This window comes from Octopus bimaculoides, chromosome 2 (assembly GCF_046866305.1).
Source record: "Octopus bimaculoides isolate indiv1 chromosome 2, ASM4686630v1, whole genome shotgun sequence".
In the NCBI taxonomy this organism is placed as follows: domain Eukaryota; kingdom Metazoa; phylum Mollusca; class Cephalopoda; order Octopoda; family Octopodidae; genus Octopus; species Octopus bimaculoides.
The window spans coordinates 152,477,813-152,501,219 of NC_142929.1; the positions used below are offsets into that span (position 1 = coordinate 152,477,813).

Genomic DNA, 23,407 nt, shown 5'->3' on the forward strand with positions numbered 1-23,407 from the left:
TTATTTTTCTAGAGACCCAATATACTATTGTTGACTTACTTGATGCTTGAGAGTACACTCATCCATTGAGAATAAAGAGATGTCTTCTATCTGCTCAATAACCTCATCAATTTGGTTACAAATAATTTTCTGGACACCATGTGTCATGTCCCTAAGTTTGTATCCAGCAGATCGTATTGTGCACAAAAATGCATCTGAAGGAGACAAACAGAGAAAAGAAAAAAAATGTAGTTTCAAAAACTGAGAAAAAAGGATATGTGCATTTCATCATTGTTCACAGCTAGTATTTACATTTGACTAAACATTTATGTCATATAGTGCTAGCGAGAGAAAAGGAATGCAATTAAGGTAAAACATTATGTTGGGCCTCATGGAGGCAATGACCGAGACCTTTGACATGATGTCGTGCTTGAGAAGATCCATCAAGCCAAGCAAAATCACAGTCATGGCAGACATCGGTGTCATGCAAATGGTACTTGTGCCGGTGGCATGTAGATGCACCCATTACACTCTCAAAGTGGTTGGCATTAGGAAGGGCATCCAGTCGTAGAAAACCATGCCAAATCAAATGGGAATCTGGTGCAGCTACCCAGCTTATCAGCCCTGGTAAAACCGCCCAACCCATGCCAGCATGGACGACAGACATAAAATGATGATGATGATTATACTAGCTTAGAGTAAGAAGGGTCTTAACTTCAGTAAAACAGAGACATAAATTATACACATACACACACACAAAATTATATTAAAGAGATTGAGTTTAATCTTTTGGCAGAATTGTTAGCATGCTGGATGAAATGCTTAGCGGTATTTCATCTGCCACAATGTTCTGAGTTCAAGTTCCGCTGAAGTTGACTTTGCCTTTCATCATTTGTGGGGTCGATGTAATCGACAATCCCTTTGTCTGTCCTTGTTTGTCCTCTCTATGTTTAGCCCCCTATGGGCAATAAAGAAATAAATTATTAATGATCTTTTTTTTTTAATATTTCCTTAGTCATGTGTCCCTACACACACACTCAAATATCTTGTAGAAACCAGAAAATTTTGAAGGTGGCAAATTTAAATTGGAAATTAAATATATTTTCGTGGTCAAGAAGCAAAACAAAAGAAAAAGCAAAATACAAAAGCAAAAACAAAACAAAGACCAATAATAATATTCAAAAGTGCATACCAATATTCAAGCTATTCCAAGATAAAGAGCTAAGTCCTGGCTGGAATTCTCTTGACATTTGGCAATAATGTTCTTTGAATAACTGTTGCCAAATTTTAGGCAAAATGCCTTTTGTTTCGTCGAATTCATGGATACACAATTCCAAATGCATTTTATAATTCTTAAATTTGTCCTCTTGCAGAAGAATTGCTTTAGCATTTTTTGGTATCGGAAGTCCCATTTTAACCATTGATTTTGTCTCTTCAATAGCAATTAGTAACCTGTCAATATATATTTTTCATTGATTAGAGATTAATTTCATCATTGAGATTGTAGCAATTATCTCATGAATGTTTCATGATCAGTGTTCCATCACCTGCTATAAAACTTATTTTGTTTTGTTACAAACATCATGATTTGGTCGCACTTTATTCTACTGAAGTCATTAATTTCACTAACCAATTAACAACTGGCATTACTTTATTAAGCCTCATAATCTATAATGCATAGCACCTATAATGCATAGCACCTATAATGCATAGCACCTATAATGCATAGCACCTTTCACCAGACCCAAAAAGAAAATAACGTGACAATGATTATGCTGCTGATGCTATTGATGTTGATAATCAAGATGCTCTCTTCCATATGTCCAGACTACAGTACAATATTTTGAAAAGTAAACATTTACTAATGGTTTAAAACCAGAAAAAACTGTTCCATACCTTGGATCAATGTTAATATGGAGTTCTTTGGATTCAAGATGGTAAGTGAGAAGAGCAGCACTGAGTCCATCAACAACATTTACCAAATTTTTTATCCAACTACCAATTGTTTTCCTCTCAAAGTCTTGAATAGTTGTGATTATTTCATTATAAATCTTTACAAAATTAGAGAAATGTGGTAATTGTTGTACTACACAAATGTCCATTAAAATTTCCATGGGGTATTTGATTTTCTTCAGAGTGAATTTACACCATTGAATGGTTCCAGCTACTTTTGGAGAATTCCTAGGCATCGGAGGATTTTCCTTCTCCGCAAAAGTAAAATAATAAAAAGAATAAAGAAACAATGTGCATATAGTAAGTTCTATGGTCTGATCTTGAGTTGAATAAAGAATTTGTGTTTTATATATATATTAAACTGAGTGAAGATGCAAACGTAAATGTAAATTGAAAGGACAGTGAATCAAAAATTGAGAATGAGGTGAGAGCAGATACTCCTCTTTGGGTTAACCTTATATAAGACAATAGTATTCATGCTAAATTTATAAATCCTAAAATGTGTACGTATGTGTGTGTATATGTAAGTGTGTGTGTGTGTGTGTGGAGAGAGGGAGAGAGAGAGACTGTGTTTGTGTGTTTCATTGTATAAGATGTATGTGGGCACTTGAGTGTTGCATGTAGGTGTGTATATATGTATATGTGTGAGGTAGTGATGGGGTATTGAAGAAAATGGGTTTGGCAATTGGTGCTAAGAGGTTAGGTGAGAGAGAATGAATTTTTGTTTATGCTAGACATGAGAATCCAAAAACCATTGTGCAGAGTTAAGTTGAATATAGAGAAATGTCAGGTTGAATGATTCCTAAATTAGAAATGGTATAAGATAGGAGAATTATTGCTGAAATGAATGTCTTGAAGGAGTTCAGAGAAGTGCTTGGGTAGGAGTCATACAATCTGACCAATGTATAGAGGATTACAAAGGGAATATTTTAGGCAGTAGATATGATGGACAGAAGTACAGGAGAAGCTGTCAGTTAAGAAAAAGGAATGATAGTTGGAACCAGTGAAGATGGTGCTGTTGGAGGGGAAGGGAAGGTAGTAGAGGTGAAAGCAAGGAAAGGATAAGGTTAGGTGCAGGGAGTTGCAACGAAAGATTTATGGATGAATAAGTCACACATATCATGGGCAAAAGTAAAGTGGGGAGGATGTGGGAAGTGATAAGGCTGTATGGGAAGATTTATGATAGGATAGTATGCTAGAGAAGTAGTATCAAAGGGTTGCTGGAGAGGGGATGGATGTAGGAAGAGAAGACAGGGGTGTGGTCAATGTCTCAGGTAAATTATGATGGGTTACACTTGGGTGAGAGGGCATTTTCATCAAGTAAAGTGACTTATATATTCATATATTAAAATAAGATGGATAGGATAAATAAAATAAAATTGAAAAATAAAATGAATATGATAAGAATGAATGAGATAGAATAAAATGAAATGATATAATAAAAATAAAAGGACTAGCCAATGGGGAGTTATGAGGTACAAAGCTTTTGAGGAAATGACAAGGGACTGAAACAACTGGTGATTTGCTTCAGAAGACATGTCAAGCTAAGTAGAAATTGAGGCCATATATGGATGTACTTTATGTCCCCACACCATCAAAACTCCCCCGCAACTCATTTTCCCCAAATGATCACCCCCTACTGCATGCCCCTCCAGTCTCATGTTCCTAACCACACATATTCACCATGCCCTCACATATCTACCACAGCTACTCCAATTTCCCCATCACTTGCTACAGTCACCTCTTCCCTATCTCTAAACATCTTCCATTATATTCTTATGTAACATCTCCTTCTATCCCTCTGTACCACTTATATTCACCTCTACTGTAGGTATGTCCTGATACATCTCCACCATCATCTATTTCTCTCTAACTATCTCTCTTCTCCTTTCTTTTCCTACCAGGGTAGCCAAGTATTACCTCTATAGTAAGACTCCTATCTCTATCACTTTATTATTCTTTAACCTCTCAACCAGCACTCCACAAAAATCCAACTCCCTCTACAGCTGAGAAGGCTTTGTCTTGCAAGTATTTGGTGACCCTACTGGTGCTGGTGCCACAAAAAAAGCACCAGTGCTGATGCCTCCTAAAAAGTATCAACACACTCTGTTGGCTTTAGGAAGGGCATCCAGCTGTAGAAACCATGCCAAAGCAGACAATGGAGCCTGATGCAGTTCTATGGCTCCCGTCAAACCATCCAACCCACGACAGCATGGAGAATGGACGCTAATTGATGATGATGAGTCATTTAGGGAGACAGAATAAGGTAAAACACTCATATTACATAGACAGGCATATATGTACATATATATATATATATATATGTATATATATATATATATATATATATATATATATATATATATATATATATATATATATATACAAAGTTAATTGCAGAATAAAACCATTAGGTCATCGACTCAAAAAGCCGTAGCCCACCAATGACCACATAAAGAAGTACAACATAGACCACAAAACCAAATTAGTAAAGGGAAGTCAAAATTTTTATACATAAGAATAAAAAAAATCGATTAAAAATACAATAGAATAATATAAATAAATAAATAAACTGCGATTAAAAGTTGATTAAAAATAATTGATTAAAAATAGATTAAAAATATTAGAGACCGGTACAATTACAGTAGAACAAAAATATATATATATATAGAAAAATATAGAGAAAAAATAATACAACAGTTCATTCACTGAGGCCAATAGCCAATAAAAAAGTTCAAGATAAATAGTACGAAAGTTCAACTACCTCCCTCATGACAGCAAATTTAGTAGGTAAAATTCAATTTCATAAACAGGAATACCGAAGCGCACGGGACAAAACAACAACAGAACATCCAAAGTGTGGCAAAGTAAAATCCATATTTCACCATTCCGCAGGTAACATCAGTAAAGTGAAACCATAAACATCATTTACAGTGGATTACAAGTATAGGTGGAACACAAACACAGAACACCTATGGCCATTTCGGGGGTATATCACCGTATTTAGGGCACAATAGAGCACAAATTGGTGATAACCCCTACTTCAGGGCAAAAAAAAAGAAAACACACAGACATCAACGAAGTCACCAGTCAAAAAAATAAATTATTATTATGAGAGCAAGCTTAAATAAATAATAATATGGACTAGACCCCCCCCCAAAAAAAAAAAGAAAATCTAATTTTTAGTATACCCTTTAGAATAGTCAGGCAGGTTTGGTAACTAAAGACTATTAGGTTTCAAATCCAACGTAAGCCATGATGAAAAATAAATAAAAAATAAATACTACCATTGTATCCATATTTTTATTATTATTTTAATATCAATATTTTTGTCTATTTATTTTAATTTTTATTTCTATCATTACCATTTCTATCACCATTATTACCATTATTACCATTACTAATAGTATTATTTTTGTTCTTGTTTCTATTTTTATATAGTTTTAGGAAGGTGGAGGAAAATTTATGATTACAAAAAGGGATTACCTTGATAAACTTATTCAAGGTTTTCGGCCCAAAAGACCTAAGAATGGAAAGGGATTCCCTAATGCATAATAAGCACTTGCTAATATTTGCCTTAAATTGGGGGGTTCTAGATAAGATTGACCATTCAAGATAGTACTTCTTATTCTTCCTCTTGAGGTCATGCAGGTAAGAGGCGAGTGTTGTGGAATTATAATATTTCTCATTAGAAAAGGAACTCATGTGCGCCCTATACCTGGCTTTAAAATTCACTGAACTTCCAATATAAAACTTATTTTGTTTGTCCTTGTCTCTAACTACACATTTATACACGTTTGTGGACAAACAAAGTCCGCCGAGAGGACATAAAGAAGGGTCCCTACAATTACATAATTTTTCTCACGGCCACCCTTAAAGTCATTTCCAACATCATTAACCACCCTCAGAAATTTATTCTTATCAACCATTCCACTTATCTCATTCCCAGATTTAGGCATAATCCGAGGGAATGAAGAGCCCGTTCCACTATCGTCGTGTGGTTTACAGTTGGTTTTATTAGAAACAGGGTTTCCCTGAGGCGGATATTCGCATAGCTTTAAACTATTTATTTTATTCCTATTTAAAGAGGCAATAATGGATGCTAAATTTGGCATTCCAGAGTAGGAACACTTAATTGTAGACCTGTTACAAATACTGTTGTATTTGTGGTCCCTAGGAAAATTATTTTCTAAGATCCTAAAGAACAGTTTTGGTAAGTTTCTTACCCTGAAGGAAAAAGGGGAGGGCGAACCAAATTACTTCTCTTATTCTGGGTCGCGAAACTTTTGTTTTAAATATTCTCATATTAGTATTTTCCCGTATCGTAGGCTTATTTAAAGTGTCCATATTTTTATTTATATTTTTGTATTCCTATTTTTATTTATATTTCCATTGTTCCTAGTCCCGTTTCTAAAAGATTGTTTACTATGGTAACTACTAAAAAACTTTTTACCTCCACACCGATCGGATGCAATATGGTCGGGTGGTAAACCTGCCAACTTATTTTTAAATCTTGTGTTATGTATATATGAAATTGTCGTTTTGAAGCTGCTTGCCTCCAGAGCATTATTATAAATTTCTATATAAAAATAGAAATAAGAACAAAAATAATAGTATTAGTAGTGGTAATAATGGTAGTAATGGTGATAGAAATAAAAATTAAAATAAAAAGACAAAAATATTGATATTAAAATAATAATAAAAATATGGATACAATGGTAGTATTTATTTTTTATTTATTTTTCATCATGACTTACGTTGGATTTGAAACCTAATAGTCTTTAGTTACCAAACCTGCCTGACTATTCTAAAGGGTATACTAAAAATTAGATTTTTTTTTTTTGTTTTTTGGTCTAGTCCATAGTATTATTTATTTAAGCTTGCTCTCATAATTATAATTTTTTTTTTTTTGACTGGTGACTTCGTTGATGTCTGTTTTTTTTTTTTTTACCCTGAAGAAGGGGTTATCACCAATTTGTGCTCTATTGTGCCCTAAATACGGTGATATACCCCCGAAATGGCCATAGGTGTTCTGTGTTTGTGTTCCACCTATACTTGTAATCCACTGTAAATGATGTTTATGGTTTCACTTTACTGATGTTACCTGCAGAATGGTGAAATATGGATTTTACTTTGCCACACTTTGGATGTTCTGTTGTTGTTTTGTCCCGTGCGCTTCGGTATTCCTGTTTATGAAATTGGATTTTACCTACTAAATTTGCTGTCATGAGGGAGGTAGTTGAACTTTCATACTATATATCTTGAACTTTTTTTATTGGCTATTGGCCTCAGCAAATGAACTGTTGTGCTGTCTCCCTATGTATTATTTTTTTCTCTATATTTTTTCTATATATATATTTTTGTTCTACTGTAATTGTACCGGTCTCTAATATTTTTAATCTAATTTTAATCAACTATTTTTAATCAACTTTTAATAGCAGTTTATTTATTTATATTATTCTATTGTATTTTTAATTGATTTTTTTATTCTTATGTATAAAAATTTTGACTTCCCTTTACTAATTTGGTTTTGTGGTCTATGTTGTACTTCTTTATGTGGTCATTGGTGGGCTACGGCTTTTTGAGTCGATGACCTAACGGTTTTATTCTGCAATTAACTTTGTACCTATGTCTCAACTAGTTTGAGCACTTCTTTTACAGCCTTGTATAAATTCTTGGTTTTCCAATACAAAACTGTTAATATTGAATAATTATATATATATATATATATATACACACAGCAAAATACTAAATTATGTTAAATAGTATGTAATAGTAGATAGTTACTCACCTTATTTTGCTGAAAAATATCACATTGTTCCAGTAAGTCAGATGCATAATGATTGAAGACTTTAACATAACATCTTTCTATCTTAGGAACCAATGCTGTTCTCTTAGATACACTTGAAAATCTACAACATTGAACAGTTTAAAAATATAAATTATTATATAATTTTGTACAAACATATACAAAATTCAGTACACACACACACACACACACACATTTGCAACCATCTAGTTTCAGAATTAATCCCATGACTTGGTAATTGGACAAGTGTATTCCATGGGGAAATGTTACCTTATTCAGAAATAGGTGAAGGCTGGCAACAAGAACGGTATCTAGCTATTCGAAATATACTTCAACAAATTTCATCTGAACCATGCAAGCATAGAAAAGTGAGCAATAAAAAGGATGATGTGTATATTTAAATAAAATCGTTTTTAAATTTGTTTTTATGCTGGCTTGGGTTGGATGTTTTGACAGGATCCAATCGGTTGGAAGACAATGCCTTGCCCTAGTCTCTCAGTTTTGGCATGATTACTTCAGTTGGATGACTTCCTAACATTAACCACTTTACAGAGTGCTCTAGGTACTTTCTGCATGGCAGCAGTAATAGTGAGATCACCTCATAACTCACAGGACTAAAGAGTCTTCACATCTGAGAGAAAAATTAGGAGATAGAGCAGTTGCTTTGTGTGAAGTGTTGAGAGGTTAAAGTAAGATGGGAAGAGCAGATACACGTAAATTGTTGTGGAGGTAATTCATGACTATCACACATTTTACGTTGGTGGGTGTGGCTGGAGTAGTGCCAGAAAGAGTGGTAAATATGGTAGTGATGAGATGCCAAAACATACCCTCAAGATAACATGTCCAAGAAGGTGAGTAGAAGAGAGCATGGAGACAAAAGAATCAGGAAGGGTGGATAAGGTTGCAAAAGCATGAGAGTGAGGGGAGATTGAGGGATAGATGCAATACAGAAATTGTGATATGGCATGTAGTAACAGGCTCTTTTTTTCATTACTTACATCAGCAGAATAATACAGTATATAGCAGAATGATGGAGGGAAAAGTGATAGGGAGATAAAAAGTAGGGTTAAAGTTGCAAGAGTGTTGAAGGAAAGTGAGAGATGGATTTACACCAGAGTTGGGTAAATGATGGTAAAACAATGGTAAACATAAGTAATGGAGTGATGAAAGTAAGAATGAGGGATGGATGTCAATAAAAAGTGGCACAAGGAGAGGAACTGAGCTGTCTGGGTGAGAGAAAGGAGGTGGAAGTAGCAGTTATAGACTTGATGGGAAGGCTTTAGGTGTGTCTTTATATGTCTGACACAATACTGCCAGCAATGTATCAAATAGTAACTTAGCCATTCGATAAAATATAGATCAATAAAATAAGTAGTAGACTGAAATTAGTAATAGGCTTCTATGATTGACTAGAGAAGAGAGGAGTCTTCAATATTGGTAAATAACCTCTCTTGTGCTGGTGAACCAATAAAATATACCCTACACTGGTGATTAAAAGTAAACAAACATGTGAATGGAGTGTAAATCTACTAAGTTCTTGAAATATGGATTAATGATATAATGAAGTCAATAATGTTGTTATAAATAGCATAGAGGTCAATGAACCAAGGTAGCTACTATGAAATGTGTGTTTGAGTTCAACTATGCATTTATTTGTTTTTGTTGGTATAATTCAATTTCAAAATTACAACTCTGACATAGGTTGCAGTGGCAGCAGCGGAACCACTACCACCACCACCCTCCTCCTCCATTTCTACTGCATAGATTTTTCCATAAAGATAACTGTTTACCTGTCAAGTATGTCAAGTGATTGTTCTACTGATAGATCTTTTCTGAATACAGCGTCCAAATAACTTCCTATTAGTAATTCACTTTCTGTAATAATTGATTGGAATCCACAATATAAATTGTTGAGCTCACCAGAGTCCTATAAATCAGAAATATATATGTAAAAAATAAATGAGGAATTTCTAAAAGCTTATTATTTAATAGTTTTCTGGAAAATTTTGTAACTACTTAATAACTTCTTTATTTGTTGCAAAGGCATCAAAAGAGGAACATTACAAAGACGAAAAACAAAGAGCAGAGGTGTTAGATTGGGGTGAAAAGGCAGACAAAAATATTAATGTCATGAAAAGGAGTCAGCTTTATTGAGCAAGCTAGAGCACCTTACAAACCTTAAATACTCCCCAATAAAAAGTGGCTTCTCTTTGCTGTTGATCTACAAACAAAACATGAGAATTACATTCTCTGTTACACCAATTCACCATTCTCATAGCCTCAATGACAAAAACACTTCCATACTTTTCTTATTACCAATCATTACAGTGAACCTGTTAGACAATTTAATTTGTCCCAACCAACACAGCAGCTTTTTGATATAAGTCCATAGGTATGTAAAGAGGATAAAAACAATATTTTAGTGAGTACCTACCTGTTCACTAAATTTTTCATAGAATTTAATGTCAATTCTGACCTTACTTACAAAGACCTTTGACATGACTTGATTGGCTGTCATGAACCATTAACTTACATTTAAATTTCATATTCCCCACCAGACCACAGACCATAAGATACACTCAAGGATCTTCTAGACCAATTAGCAAGGTAACCGCCTAAGCAGATTATCTGGTTTCCACTTCCAGACAATGTAAATTTATGGATTTTTATTTATTTGGCAGTGGTACTTCAGCATGAGTAATAATAACTCGGTAACTGGAACAAGTAATAGAGTAAGCACATACGCATATACAGTGACTGAGAGTATTTCTCTATGAAATTGTAATTTCCACTTACATCTAAATCAGTATGCAATACATCGGCTGTAGTTATCTTTTGAACAATCTTCGTTAGATTTCTCATTGTGTTACCAAATACATTCAACAAAATAGAACAATTTTCTTCATCAGCAAAATATGTTTCTATAAAAAAAGAAGTTTGCCATCGTTATCATCATCTGGGTGTGTGTGTGTATAAGGTATAGGTGTGGTGTGTGACTAAGAAGCTTGCTTCCCAATTATATGGCCACAGGTTCAGTCCCTCTGCACAGCACTTTAGGCCAGTGCCTTCTATTATAGCCTTATGCCAACCAAAGGCTTTGAGTGGATTTGGTAGACATAAACTGAAAGGAGTCCATTGTGTGTACATATATATATCTGTGTGTGTATGTATGTTCCTATGTATCTTTATCTAGACATTACATGATGATTGTAAAATGAGCATCATTGTCATACAATAATACGATAAAATATAACCATACATCATAAAATACGTATGATAGAACAAGATTTTACAACACTGAAATTGATATATGTCCATATACTTCAATTTTAGAGAACAATGTTCAAATATGACATAATTCAGGAGAATAATGTTGTCTAACATACCCAGAATGATCAATTTACTTTATAATATTTTTGGAAGAAAGAAAAGTTATATAAAACAACTTCGAAATAGTTGAAATTTCAGTCATGCTTACTTAAAATATAGTCATTTGAATTGTATTCCTTTTTGTGATGCAGGAAATTGTTTCTTTTCGTGATCTCACATATTTCTTTCATTTTTTCCTCATTTTCCTTTTCCTCATGTGTATCTTCTTCCTTAACTGCTGGAAGGCTATGCTCTATGATGTCATGCATAGGTTGAAAAACTGCAGATCTGTCTTCATTCATCACTGTAAAGCAATGTTTAAAATATTTTAATGCTCTCTCTCTTTCCCTGCATATATATATATATATATATATATATATATATATATACACACACACACACACAAAATCGTGTGTGTATGTATTAGCAATTTTACTTCAAATAGCATTACTTAACATTTCACAGACATTTTTTTCATGTATGCAACGTCAAGTAATGCCATACAGTCACACTGTTAATATATATACATATATATAAATAAACTCCAAGACATGTGTTGTGTGCTCTTTTATTTCTCTACTTATTGGTGAGGGCAGCAAATTGGCAAGTTAAGAATAGGACAAAATACTGTCTGCATTATAATTCAAATCCTTTTGTCTTTAATTCTTCAGTGAGTGATAAAATAAAGTACCAGCCCAAGGAGATGAATTGGTATCATTGTTAAAGCATCAGATAGGATGTTGTGGAAAGCATTTGGGCCAAGCCTCTGGGTCAAGAATAACTCTCATCATCATCATCATCATCATCGTTTAACGTCCGCTTTCCATGCTAGCATGGGTTGGACGATTTGACTGAGGACTGGTGAAACCGGATGGCAACACCAGGCTCCAGTCTGATTTGGCAGAGTTTCTACAGCTGGATGCCCTTCCTAACGCCAACCACTCAGAGAGTGTAGTGGGTGCTTTTACGTGTCACCCGCACGAAAACGGCCACGCTCGAAATGGTGTCTTTTATGTGCCACCCGCACAAGCCAGTCCAGGGGCACTGGCAACGATCTCGCTCGAAAATCCTACAGGAGCCAGTCAGGCGGTACTGGCAACGGCCACGCTCAAAATGGTGCATCTCATGTGCCACCCGCACAAGAACCAGTCCAGGGGCACTGGCAACGATCTTACTTGGCTTGCCGGGTCTTCTCACGCACAGCCCATTTCCAAAGGTCTCGGTCCGTAGTCATCGCCTCGGTGAGGCCCAATGTACGAAGGTCTTGCCTCACCACCTCAGCCCAGGTCTTCCTGGGCCTACCTCTTCCACGGGTTCCCTCAACTGTTAGGGTGTGGCACTTTTTCACGCAGCTATCCTCCTCCATTCTCACCACATGTCCATACCAGCGCAATCGTCTCTCTTGCACGCCACAACTGATGCTTCTAATGTTCAGCTTTTCTCTCAAGATACTTACACTCTGACGGGTATTCAGCTTCAAAAACCCTAGAAAAATAAAGGTCATACACATTGCCCATCCCTTCTTTATTAAGTGATGAATTAAACAATAAAAATTTTTTGCTAATTTCCATACCTTACTGCTTTGATTCAGAAGGAGTTGTCATATACTTAATTAGTGTTGTGAAGGATAACTACATGCAAAACGTAGGATGACCATAACTAGATAGCCTTTGACATATCTGTCTGATGAGGATTGATCTGGAGTTAAAATGCAGCAACATATTTGACTCCAAGACAATGTGAAGCAGTCATGTGACCTACTTGAAAAAGTAACCCAATCTTCAAGAACACTGTTGCCTCAAAAGAAGGAAGTATCAAATAATGAAGGTTGAGAATGCATTGCTTATTGCTCTTCTACCACCAAAAAAGAAAAAGAAAAAAGAAAAAGAAGACAGTCATGATTTGTACATATCTGATCATAAGACTTCTGAGTCAGGTCTGATCAGTGGCTAAATAACAACATAAACAACTATCAGTAAATATGAGTCAATAAAACTACCCAAACCTTTCTATCATAGTTAAAAATAGTTGCAACCATTTCAACAAGGAAATAACATTCCTACTTACTTTCAATGTTTGCTTTCTTTTCAGTTTCTAAATCTTCACTTTTAAAAAGAGGAAGACTAACAGATAACTTTGTTAAACTGCAAAGAAAACAGGAAAAAAAAACTGTAGCAATAATAAATGGAAAGCCTTCAATAATAAACATTCTACATTTTAATAAGTTACAGAATTCCAAGTGAAAAATTACTTACAGAGAAAATTGTGAAAATGTTTCAATAATATAAATAACTTTCTTCATTTGATGAATTAATGGATCTAGGTTTGAAAATATGGCTTCTTCATCATAAAAGGAAATTCCTTTCATTGTTCGGTAGAAATCATTGATGTTTGTTGTTGATGCTCTTTGTAGTTTGAGATTTGGATATGGCTGCAGAGAACTGTATGCATAATATCAAATCATATACCTAAATAAGTATGTAAGTATAATATACATGTATATATTTCTATAGATGCACAAACACAGACTAATAATCATGACAGCTTTTTACATTTTTAAGATTATGCCACTGCAATCCTAAAGCAAAAGTTAGTTTTAAAATACCCTGTACAAACCCCATGTATAAGTCACACCTCCATTTTACATATGTTCTTGGTTTAGTACTTGACCCATATGAAAGTTGCACAGTGTTTATCAATACTGCTAAATCCTTCAGCATTTAAACTGGCCATATCTGGCCCAAATATTCAATTTGTTTTATATTCAAATTGTCCAGATCTAGACTCTCATGCCAGCCCTACAATGTCATTCTAAAAATTGATAGTTACCACATCAAAATCTTAAGCTACAAGATAATGCATGATCAATTCAAAACAAAGTGAATAAATAAGTATTACTTTCAACAGAATGTGAATACTAACGGGTTAAATATGCTTGGATGAAATTGCCATCAGAATATTCGATATTAAATATATTCACTCCCACTTAATATAACTAATAAAGCTACATGGAAACAAATCATTTGGTAGTGCTTAAATTAGATCCATGTCAATGAAGTTAATTCTCTATATTTAATAATTCTCTTTATTTAATCATGTACAACAATGCAATGTATTCAATTTCATCACATGCAGTAATAATAACAACAAAAGAACACACTCTGACTTCACTGGCATATACACATCATTTCCTCCATAGTTTAATTATATCAAACAAATTTTCTGACATGGAAAGCATATTTAAAAACTTAGCAAGGGAAGCAAATTACATAGCAATAATACAGAGATGATGCATTGTGGTGGTTTGCTTAAGTTCCATATGGAGCAGTAATAATTCATGGTTACAATAACTAATTTCAAGTCTTATTCATAAGGGATTCAGAACTTATCATGGCCAGCCAAATAAGTGAATATTTCCTGTTTTATAAGTTCTCTATTTTCTATTTTGATCTATAAATACAAAGCTTGTTTTCCATGTTGGCATGGGTTAGATGTTTTGACTGAAGCTGGTAAACCAGAGAGCTGTATCAGGCTCTGTTTTGGCTTGGTTTCCATGGGTGTTTTTTGTCACCAGCACAGGTGCATTTTATGTGTCACTGGCACAGGTGCTTTTCACATGTCACCTGCACTGGCCCTGACCACAATTCACTTAGCTTGACATGTCTTCCAAGCACAGCAAGTAGCCAGAAGTCTCTCTTGTCATTACCTCCATGAGGCTCAACAACTGAAGATCATATTTCACCACCTCATCTCACATCTTCCTGGGTCTGTCCCTTCCATGGTTAAATATCAACACTTCTTTACACAATTTCCTCATCCATACACAGCACAGCACCATACCAGTGCAGTCTTCTCTCTTGCACACCACATCTGATGCCTCTAATACCCAATTTTTCTCTGTCGTACAAGCTGGCTTTATTTCTTTCAAATCTTCACATATCCTCTGCAGTCATAGTCCTTGTTTCACTGCCATATATACACAGGATCATACAATCTACCTTTCACTCTGACAGAGAGTCCCTTTGTTGCCAACAAAAGCTCTCTAAATTTTGTCCAGCCCATTCTTATACAAGTAGATACACTCTCAGAGCATCCTCTTCCACTGCTGACTTGGCCACCTAGGTAACAGAAGCTATCTACTTCTACTAAGTATTCCCCTGGGCATTTGAGGAAATCTATTTTCTGTACATTCTTAGCATTTATTGTACCTGCACATCTTTCACACAAAGACTACTTTCCTTGTTAACCTTCCTCTGATATTGCTGTGTTCATAGCTTGCACCAGATACACTTTATGGAGTTTCTATCTATACCTTTTCTACATATCAAACAGGGCCATTCCATTGAAATGATTTGTGATTTGTCTGTTTTCCTACTTGCTAGGGCTTTGAGCTTTGCTAAATTTACTCTAAGGTCCTCTGATTCCAGATCTTGCTTTCATTCCAGATCTTGCTTTCCCGGTCTTCATACTCTTAATTGCTTTATCTACCATGGTACTGTCAACTCGGATAGCTGGTCCCTCTGTTGGGTCGACATTTGGTAGACTCTCTTTCTCCCATCCATTCTCTTTATTGAGCAATCTTTCGTAGTGACATCTTCAAACCTCTTTCTTTGCAGCCTCGTTTAGTGCAAGTGTACTTTGAGGACCATCAAAACTAGTGAAAGGAAATTGTAAGCTATCCTCAGACCAGTTACCTCTCCTAAATGCTTGCAATAGAATGGAATCTGCTAAAGGTGCCCAAGGGTCATGAAGAGGTGCCAAGCCATGCAGCTGAGTAAATCCGATACTTAAGAACAGAAACAGTTCCTCAAGGGAGGTTCTATGAAGTTTCCTGTTATGGAATTTCAATGACAAGGCTTTTGTTGACCTAAGGCTATGCTAGAAGACACCATGAAAAAGAATGTTATTCTGAGATATTCTGTAAATATTGAAAGTTTTGGAAATATAGTTACATATGAGAAGCACTTCTTGTAGCCAAAGAAGTTCCTTGGTGAACAAAAATACTTGATTGCAACATGATGATTGAATCTCTGAAGGAGTTGGTCATTTGAATACAAGTATTTAACTGTTTATAAAGAGACTCTGTCACTGTTTTGTTAACTTGCACCTGCAACAAAAATGAATATATATTATATGTAAGTATAAGTAATGTTTATTGCCACATCAATATGGCTGTTTGATGTTACTACCATTTTTAACCCCAGGAAGAGCCTCCTCCAACTGGAAGAGGCTCTTCCTGAGGTTAAAAATGGTAGTGATATTGAACAGCCAAATTGATGTGGTGATAAACATTACTTCTCAGTATAGTTACTACTTTCATCTCTTATAGAGATTTTCTAACTAGCTACCTTCCTTGTACATAAGTAGAATTATAAGCAAATAAATATAGTTTATATCTATTTTAACTGATTGAATCCTTTGACACCTTTTTTCTTTAGTGTTTTCATATGCTGTCAAGAAAAACAAAATGTACATTTTTCTTTTATTCGCTAAAGTCTGACAGCAGTTATGAGAAAACTTGTGGAGAAATTAACTGATGTTATTTGAAGAAATGTGACACGCGAAAATTCAAAGACCCACTTTTAGGTTATGAAATAGTGATACTCATCATTATTGTTCTATGTCCCCTTTTCCACGATGGCATAGGTTTGCTGAGTTTTCTGAAGCAATATTTTACAGTAGAATGTTCTTCCTGTTGCTATGTCTTTTAGTTGCTTCTTATGATATGCAAAGATGCAATGCACTTATTCTAAAACTGGGATATACATGGTATTAACAATACTATTTTCTAACATAGACACAAGGTTATGAATTTTAGAGTTGATTATCTTGTCTCCAGGACTTAACTGATACTTATTATATTAAAACCCTGGAAGGAAGACACATCAAGGCAGTTACATGTGAATTGAATTTGGAATTATTAATTATGTCAATACAGCATCCTTTTTTTTTACAGTTGATCAAAAACCAAGGAAAAGTGTTATATCTCAGACAAATGTGAGTTCCATAACCCAGCAAAGATGTAAGTTTAGGCTTCTTGAGCCTAAAAATGCTTTCATGGGAAGTTGCTTAATTAACTCTTGTTTTATTGAGTTTATGATGATACAGGATGGTGCCTGATGATACAGGAGCCATTAACATCCTAATATATTGTGCAGCAGCTAAGTATCATCCATCACTCATAATATAATAGGTAATTACCAGTTACCAAACACCATAATGCAATGATTAATACCATCCAATTAACAACATAAACAAAGTAGTTAAAAGCCAGTCATTAACACTATAACAGATTATCATTCCTTAATGTCACGATGGCTTCAGATTTAGGCAGAAGGCCAATTTCAAGGGAGTGGGTAAGTCAATTACATCAACTTCAATGTTCAACTGATATTTATTTTATGGAACTTGAAAAAATAAAAGATAAAGTCAACCTCAGTAGAATTTGAACCCAGAACATGAAGAGCCAGAAGAAATGTCACTATGCATTTTGTTTGACTCACTAATAATTCTACCAGTTTGTCACCTTACTCCTTAACATCACAATATAGTAGCTTAGTATCAATCATTAACATCATAATAAAATAGCTATGTATCATCCATTAATAGTATAATAGTATAAAGTAGCTAAGTACCATCCATGGACACTATAATAGGTTAAAGACATGAATATAGGAAGATGTTAAGATATCAGGACATCAAAAGAAAAAGAATCCTGAAGTGTCTGAATGATAAAAACTGATATTCTTTTAAACAAACCACAAAGTCAATTTTGATAAGAGAATAAGTACAGTAATGGAATATTACTAGGGAAAGTACTGAGAGATGGAGAGTCAAGTTAATCCTTGACAGATTTGTATTTAGAATGTAAAGAGATGATTGCTTAAAACAGTTGACACCACTTAGGTCTTCTTCATACTGTGGTGAAAGAAATTCTATTTTTATTGGTTTCAAATGTAATTAGGAAATAATAATAGTAGAAATGTAGTGCAAGTGAATCCAAAACCCTAGTATTAGATCATGAAATATTGCTAATAATATTGACTTATCATTCTGGTACAAGGTCATTAATTTGTAAGAGAGAAATATAATCAATCAAATCAATCTTAATACACAACTGACACTTATTTTTATTGCTCATAGAAGAATTTAACATTAGAGGAATTTGTACTCAGATTATAAGCAATGTAATATAATACTGCAAAAACATTTAGTTTGACAGTATTGTTTCTACCACTACACTGTTCTTGGAAGTGAAAATAATTTCTAACATAGGCACAAAGCCAAAAATTTAGTAGGAAAGAAACAATCAATTATATCAACTCCATAACTTGACCAGTATATTATTTATTGACAGTGCAAAGGAATGAAAGGAAAAATTGGTCATAACAGGATTTGAGTTTTTCTCTCTTTCCATCAGGAGTAGCCATGAATCTACACTATAGCAAGACATCTAGCATAACTCCACTTCCCTTAATACTGCATTTCCACTCAGTTGAGGGGTTATGTCTTCCAAGTTACTAGGTGGTCTCACTAGTGTCAGTGCATTGAAAAAACACTCAGTGTACTCTGTAAAGTGGTTGGCATTAGGAAGAGCATCCAGCAGTAAAAACCATGACAAAACAGACATAGGAACTCTTCTGCCTTGTCACATCCAATTGAAACATCCAGTCTATGCCAGCATGGAAGATGGACATTAAATGAGGATAATGAATGTAAAAAGCTGAAAAAAATATAGTGAGGCATTTTGTCCAGTACTAATAATTCTGCCACTCCACTGATTTAACAATGATAATAATTATTTCTGACATAGGTGTAAGGTCAGAAATTTGTTGGGTAATGAACAAAAATTGATCCCAGTATTTGACTAGTACTTTATCAACCCCCAACCAGAAAGATGAAAAAAATCAACCCAAGTAGTATTTGAACTAAGAATGTGGAGACATAAATACCACAAAAGATTTTGTCTACCACTGTACCATTTCTGCTAGACAATAGAGACATGAATCTAAACACTGGAGGTTACTTTAGTCCATCCTTCTAGCCTTTCTCCCAACTTACCATGTCATTCTGTAAACATGTCACAATCAAGTTTAAGATTTAATTTGATCAAACCTTAAAATAAACCAAATCTCTCACATTCTTTGAGAAGCAGATATCAAATGGGAAAAAATATGAAGATTATGATTACAACCTTATCTTTGCTACCAATGTTTTTCTTTTGCAGCTGTAAAGAACAACTTTGTAAGATTTGTTTCCCAAATATATCTTCTCCATCAGGGCTTGTTGTACACAGCTTGATAAACTTCTTTATTATAATAGCTAGTTGGTTGGCAATCTAAGATAAAAAACAAACAAACAAAAAGAAAACAAGGAATATATTGTTTATGCTGAATTGAATTAACTTTTTATTCAATACATACATGCTGGATTGACAAATGCTCAGAAATTAGTGATTCACTATTGATTGCATCTTCATCCTTATTAACTGCGTTTACCTCTATCCCTATCTCTAATCATCTGTCACTTTTCTTTCGCAAGCTTCTGGCCACTGTTATTGCCTTGTCTTTATTCTTTCTTTTTTATCCCCATCTTTTTGTACATTGAGGGTATGCTCTGACATTTCATCTTCATCCTTTCTCTCTTTCCAGCTGGGGTAGCCATATATTTACTCAACAATAAGACACCTGTGCCAAACCCGCTATCATACAACTGGCATAAAGCCTCCTGCTTCAGTCAAGAGGTCTTGTCTTGCAAGTTACTTGGTAACTTCATTAGTATTGGTGCTATGAAAAAAAGCATCCAGTATGTTCTGTAAAGTGGTTGGCATTAGGAAGGGTATCCTGCCATAAAAATCATACCAAGGCAGACACTGGAGCACAACTGGCTCATTGGATCTTGTCAAGCTGACCAACCCACACCAGCATGGAACATAGGTATAAAATGATGAAGATAATATATGTACACACACACACACACACACACACACATAGATGTTAATACAGAAGTAAATTTATTTCTCAAACGCGTGATAATGCTATAAATAGCGTGATCAGGATAAATTATCCATATAATGCAGAAAAATACGTTGCTGGCCAGCCATGAGACTCGAACTCACATCTCAACGCTTCTAAAAAAAAAAAAAAGAACAAACTTTGTTTGTTTACTTTCATCGTAAAGTTGAATTTAACATTAGCGTCTTATGAAGCTAAATTTATAAGTTCTAAAATTGCAGAAGAATTCGTTGCTGGGCAGTTTGGTTTAATGGTAAAACACTTGACTATTATGCTCTAACCTCTCAACTGGCACAAAGCCTCCTCCTTCAATATTACTCTCCCTCCCAATTGTGGGGTCATTGTCTTGCAAGTTACTTGGAAGAGGGGCCTTGCAAGTCTATCAGGCAGATGGAAGAGCATTGTAGAAAATGAAGGAGAGTATATTTTAGATTAAAAAAGAACTTTGTTTATCTTAATTTTTAAAAATAAAAGAAGTATAAAAAAAACACATTATTTATGGGGTAACCCAATATAGGAATAGACAGACATAAACAAACTAGCATATGACCTCATTATTCTATACTTGAAGCCTGTTGATGATATTATCAATAAAAACGTTTTTATTTTTACCTTTTGTAAAAGAAGTGTCAAGAAACCAGATCTTGCAAAATGTCTTGTTAGAGAATCCTGTTTTTTAATGGCAGCAATGATATTTGGTATTACAGTGTGCATCACAAATTCTGGACAGCATGTATTTTGTAATTCCAGTAAATGACTTTTAATAAACTCTAAATATTTCACTTTATCTCTTGACTCATTTATTGCTTCAGAGATCCTGACACAGAAGAAATAACAGAAATATTTTGTGTATGAGAGAAAATTATAACCTCACACTTTAGTTGTGAATAGCATCAAAGTTATGAACAGCAAGAAGATTCCAGAAGATCAATATTCTGGAGAGAGAGAACTGGGAAAAGTAGCTAGCGCAGGGGGAGGTGAATGCAATAAAGATAGCAAGAGGTTGAGGGACAAATGTATCAGAGGCATCTAAATGGTCTTGGAGAACAAAGGCCACTATAGCAGTGTATTCGAACTCATATATACATTGCTTACTAGGTAAGTAATAAATAGATGATTCAAATCTTATCAGCTCTTTCTTCCACAAAATGATGTTCATGTCTCATACCACTCACAATTCAATGTATCATGCAACTAGCTTTTTCTAGATCACTTGTACTTATATTTCTCAAGCCAAAAGTTCAAAGTTACTATCAACCTTTTCCACATAAAAATTAAGCTAAAAAGTATTCAGTCTAATGTTAAATTGTTTTTATTTATAACCTCACGTAAAAAGAAACATAAATGTGTGTGTGTGTGTGTGTGTGCATGCCCAAGTCTGTGTTCATGTTTACACCAGTCTAAAAGAAAATATGTGTTGTTTATGTTGTGTCCCATTAAGCCTTGTAACTTAGCTTTTTGATAAATAATATTAGATAAAATAAATACTGGTATTAATATGATTGACTAAAGCCCTTTTATACAATGAATGAAATCAGGAGAAGAGTAGGAAAATAATAGATTAAAATATTACCCAGAATCTACGAATTTCCATTTTCTTAACATTTTAGAGCGTCCAGCAACAAGACATGAAATAACGGATTTACATTCTTTACTTTTCAGTTGTTCAGTTATGTTTTCAAGTATTTCATACTTCCTTTTCCATTTCTTCAGTTCACTCAGTAGACCCAAGTTGTTCTCCAATGTCCTAAAACATATTAGTCTGTTTTTCACATTTGGGAAGCTTTATGGAATATTAACTGATTGCTAAAGGCTAAATTTCATCTTCAAGGCTAGAAAATATTTTAGCCAATGAAGGAAACTCTACATTTGTCATGGGCAAATTGTGATCTGTGGGACTTTCTGAATGGTACACCAAACAAAATATTACCTTGAATTTTTTAGTAGTGTGGCCAGCTTCTTGAAAAAGATTGCCCATGCCTGGTCTACATGGTTACTTGACCATCTAGAAATGGCAGTCAAATTTCCCTCAAATCACAATCTCCCATCAAAAAAATAAAAGGACATATTGGATAATGTAGTTCGAGATATAATATGCCGGGAAAAGAAAAGACAAGAATGTCACAGGTGAAATGTCTTTGATCACAGACCTGTTAGATCAGGGATGATAAGGAGTAAAAAGAACAACTTCAGCTTTGATCAATTGCTGACCCTCTCTTCAGAGTTCAAAACTCACATCAAGAGCAGTGATCATATATTTGGGGTAGTGTTTCTATTACACACTTAAGTACCTTATGCCACAGATCCTGTATGGAATCTGTTAGCCATTACTCCCCTTTATATCATAACAATAGCGAGTTCTTACACTAGTACAGGGCAACATACAAGTAGAAAAGAAGTTATATTCAATTTTTACTCCAGCACTATGTCATACCTTCTATTATAAATAACAAATGACTTCTTTCAAATAAATAACTAATGATTTTTTCACAAATTTCTTCAGAAGATGGTTATAGTCTACTGAACCAAACATAGCATTTACCTAATATATATCTTATCAATCTTCAAAGTACAAAGCGTGAAGTTAACTTTAGGGGAATTTGAACCCAGAATGTAAAAAGACTTAATATCTGAAATGCACTTAGTCATTGCCAACCATATAATATCATTTACACCAGAGAAGCTGTCTGTCAGAACTGAAGTGCCTGGTCATTATTGCATCAATTCTTATTCAGAGTTACTGTTTCCTTAGATGGATTACGTTTACTATGACTTGTGAAGTCAACATCACTCCCATGAGATTACTATTCAGAATTACTACTCTTCTAGACATGTTGAGTTCATGCTGTTTGCAGGGTCCACAGTCCATACAGAATTTTATTCTGTTACTACTTACTAAAATAGGTTACTTTCCTTGTAGCTAATGTAGTCCAAGTTTCCCTTGCAATGTAGATAATTTAACTATCAGCTAGTTGGAACTCTACTGGAATTACCATAGTTTGTTCTGCTGTCTGGGGCAGATGGCTAAAATAAGGTTGCCAAGGGAAAACAGCAATATACTAACATGAAACAATAACAGTAAGAGAAATATTAATTTTGCTTAGCTGAAATGCAATAGTTTCCTCATTACAGCTTCTAAGAAAATGAAAGAGAATATGTGGTACTGAGGTTAGCAAACTCACTTGACAGATTTAACTGCCTAAAGGGGAGAGAAAGTGAGAGAGGAGAGCTTGTGTTTGCAAGTCATCCCAAAACGTGGCACTCAACACACATAAATAAATAC

At 34.5% G+C, this 23,407-nt stretch overlaps 1 protein-coding gene across 1 annotated transcript in view; it reads right to left on the minus strand.

Annotated features, from left to right (window-relative positions):
* Positions 1-23,407, minus strand: part of LOC106872129 (uncharacterized) — a 185,982-nt gene that overhangs the window by 152,168 nt on the left and 10,407 nt on the right. Inside the window, exons 3-15 of the mRNA XM_052965662.2 lie at positions 21,698-21,871; positions 20,737-20,941; positions 19,305-19,448; positions 16,063-16,217; positions 13,366-13,551; positions 13,178-13,254; positions 11,220-11,414; positions 10,538-10,662; positions 9,532-9,668; positions 7,724-7,844; positions 1,876-2,180; positions 1,172-1,431; positions 40-194 (exon numbers count right to left, since the gene is read on the minus strand). Of these exons, the coding sequence (XP_052821622.2) occupies positions 40-194; positions 1,172-1,431; positions 1,876-2,180; positions 7,724-7,844; positions 9,532-9,668; positions 10,538-10,662; positions 11,220-11,414; positions 13,178-13,254; positions 13,366-13,551; positions 16,063-16,217; positions 19,305-19,448; positions 20,737-20,941; positions 21,698-21,871 (2,239 nt within the window). The remainder of the gene's footprint in view (positions 1-39; positions 195-1,171; positions 1,432-1,875; positions 2,181-7,723; positions 7,845-9,531; positions 9,669-10,537; positions 10,663-11,219; positions 11,415-13,177; positions 13,255-13,365; positions 13,552-16,062; positions 16,218-19,304; positions 19,449-20,736; positions 20,942-21,697; positions 21,872-23,407) is intronic.